Source organism: Meleagris gallopavo, unplaced genomic scaffold (assembly GCF_000146605.3).
Source record: "Meleagris gallopavo isolate NT-WF06-2002-E0010 breed Aviagen turkey brand Nicholas breeding stock unplaced genomic scaffold, Turkey_5.1 ChrUn_random_7180001842859, whole genome shotgun sequence".
Classification (NCBI taxonomy): domain Eukaryota; kingdom Metazoa; phylum Chordata; class Aves; order Galliformes; family Phasianidae; genus Meleagris; species Meleagris gallopavo.
In genome coordinates, this window is record NW_011111678.1 from 2242 (window position 1) to 4016 (window position 1775).

The 1775-nt window shown below is 48.5% G+C and overlaps 1 protein-coding gene across 1 annotated transcript; it reads left to right on the forward strand.

The window, feature by feature from the left end:
* Positions 1-870: 870 nt before the first annotated feature.
* LOC104915681 (nuclear pore complex protein Nup88-like) lies at positions 871-1673 on the forward strand (the record flags this gene model as incomplete). The annotated part of the gene is made up of 2 exons (XM_010726595.2): positions 871-1157; positions 1469-1673. Coding segments are annotated over exons 1-2 (477 nt in total), but the record flags the coding sequence as incomplete, so codon positions are not given.
* Between the last annotated feature and the right edge of the window lie 102 nt (positions 1674-1775).

Below are 1775 nucleotides of genomic sequence, written 5' to 3' on the forward strand. Positions count from 1 at the left end.
AGGGTCCAGAGCAGAGCCACAGAGATGATCAGGGGGCTGGAGCACCTCCCCTATGAAGACAGGCTGAGGGAGCTGGGCTCGTTCAGCCTGGAGAAGAGAGGGCTGAGGGGTGACCTTATTGCAGGCTTTCAATACTGAAACGAAGCCTACAAACAGGAGGGGAGTCAACTCTTTGAAAGTGTTGATAACAACAGGACAAAGGGAAATGGTTTTAAGTTGAGGGAAGGAAGATTTAGGTTGGATGTCAGGGGGAAGTTCTTTACAGAGAGAGTGGTGAGGTGCTGGAACAGCTGCCCAGAGAGGCTGTGGATGCCCCATCCATCCCTGGAGGTGTTCAAGGCCAAGTTGAATGGGGCCCTGGGCAGCCTGGTCTAGTATTAAATGTGGAGGTTGGTGGCCCTGCAAGTGGTAGAGGGGTTGGAGATTCATGATCCTTGAGGTCCCTTCCAACCCATTTGTGTGAAAATCCAAAGAGATTTATTCATGACTTACTGCTCTCACGGGCTGCTTCGTGGCACACTAGTGGTTCTGTTTTTTCCCTAACCTTTCTAAAAGGAGGGAACAGACTGCACGGCCTGGTGTTCTTCAGAACAGTCATTTGAACAACGCATGTTATCCTTGAGAAGGTTTAAGAAGGCCATTTTTGAGCGGGGAGTGCAGGGAAATAGATTATCTTTTTATTTCCTCCTTGGCCTGATTGGAAAGGAGAAACTTGAGGGTCTCTACCAGTGAGTCACAGACTGCTGTACTGCACAGGAGATCCCACTGCCCTCCTCCTTACCCTGTGAGCTGGGCTAGCTGCCGGGCACTTCAGAAACGAAGCCCTGGAGGGAGGATATTCCCTGCAAGCTTCTGTTGCTGAAAGTAGTGTGTGCCAAAGGTCTGATGGGCAGGTGTAACTTGACGTACAGATGGACCTCAGTAAATGCTTCTGTTCTCACAGTCACTGCTGACTCGGTTTTGTTCCTGCTTATCTCTAGGAGAGCCTACACAGCATCGCTGGGAGAGACCGCAGTGGCGTTTGACTTCGGCCCGCTGGTGCCCGTCCCAGTGAGCATTCTTGGGCAGCGAGGCAGTGAAGAAGTGCTGGCTTTTCCACTTTACATTTTATATGAAAATGGAGAGACATTCCTCACCTATATCAACCTGCTGCAGAGGTAGGCTTGCATTCACCCTCAAGTTTCATAGAGTCTTTGAATGGTTGGTTCCAGAGCTCTCTCTTCACCTCGCTGGGATTCTATAATGGATGCTGAGCTGGTTTGTGTTACAATTTGTTTTATCTTTTTGTGGTGGTGCTAGTAGACTTAAATGCAAGAATAACATGTTAACTCCAAACTATTGTGTTTGTTTTAGTTGTCTATTTTTTAATCGCCCTCATTCTCTAGTTATCATTCAGTAAACTCCTGCAGGCGGCCATGGGAACTCTGCTCCTACACTTTGTGTTGTGAATACATCCCCTCTATTCCAGTGCTGGAAATCTTGGCAAGCTGCTTGGCCCTTTGCCCATGCACCCTGCTGCAGAAGACAATTATGGCTACGATGCCTGTGCTGTCCTGTGCCTGCCTTGTATTCCAAATATCCTGGTGATTGCCACTGAATCGGGCGTGCTTTATCACTGTGTGGTGCTGGATGCAGAAGAGGATGAGGAGCAGGTATGTCGTCTTGTTACTTATGTGAATGTTTTTCTTCTTCTGTGAAAGTTCCTGCCTTCAAGATGGCAGATGCCTCGATGGGAATGCAAGTGCCAAAGCTGCATTCTTCTATAATGAGGCAGT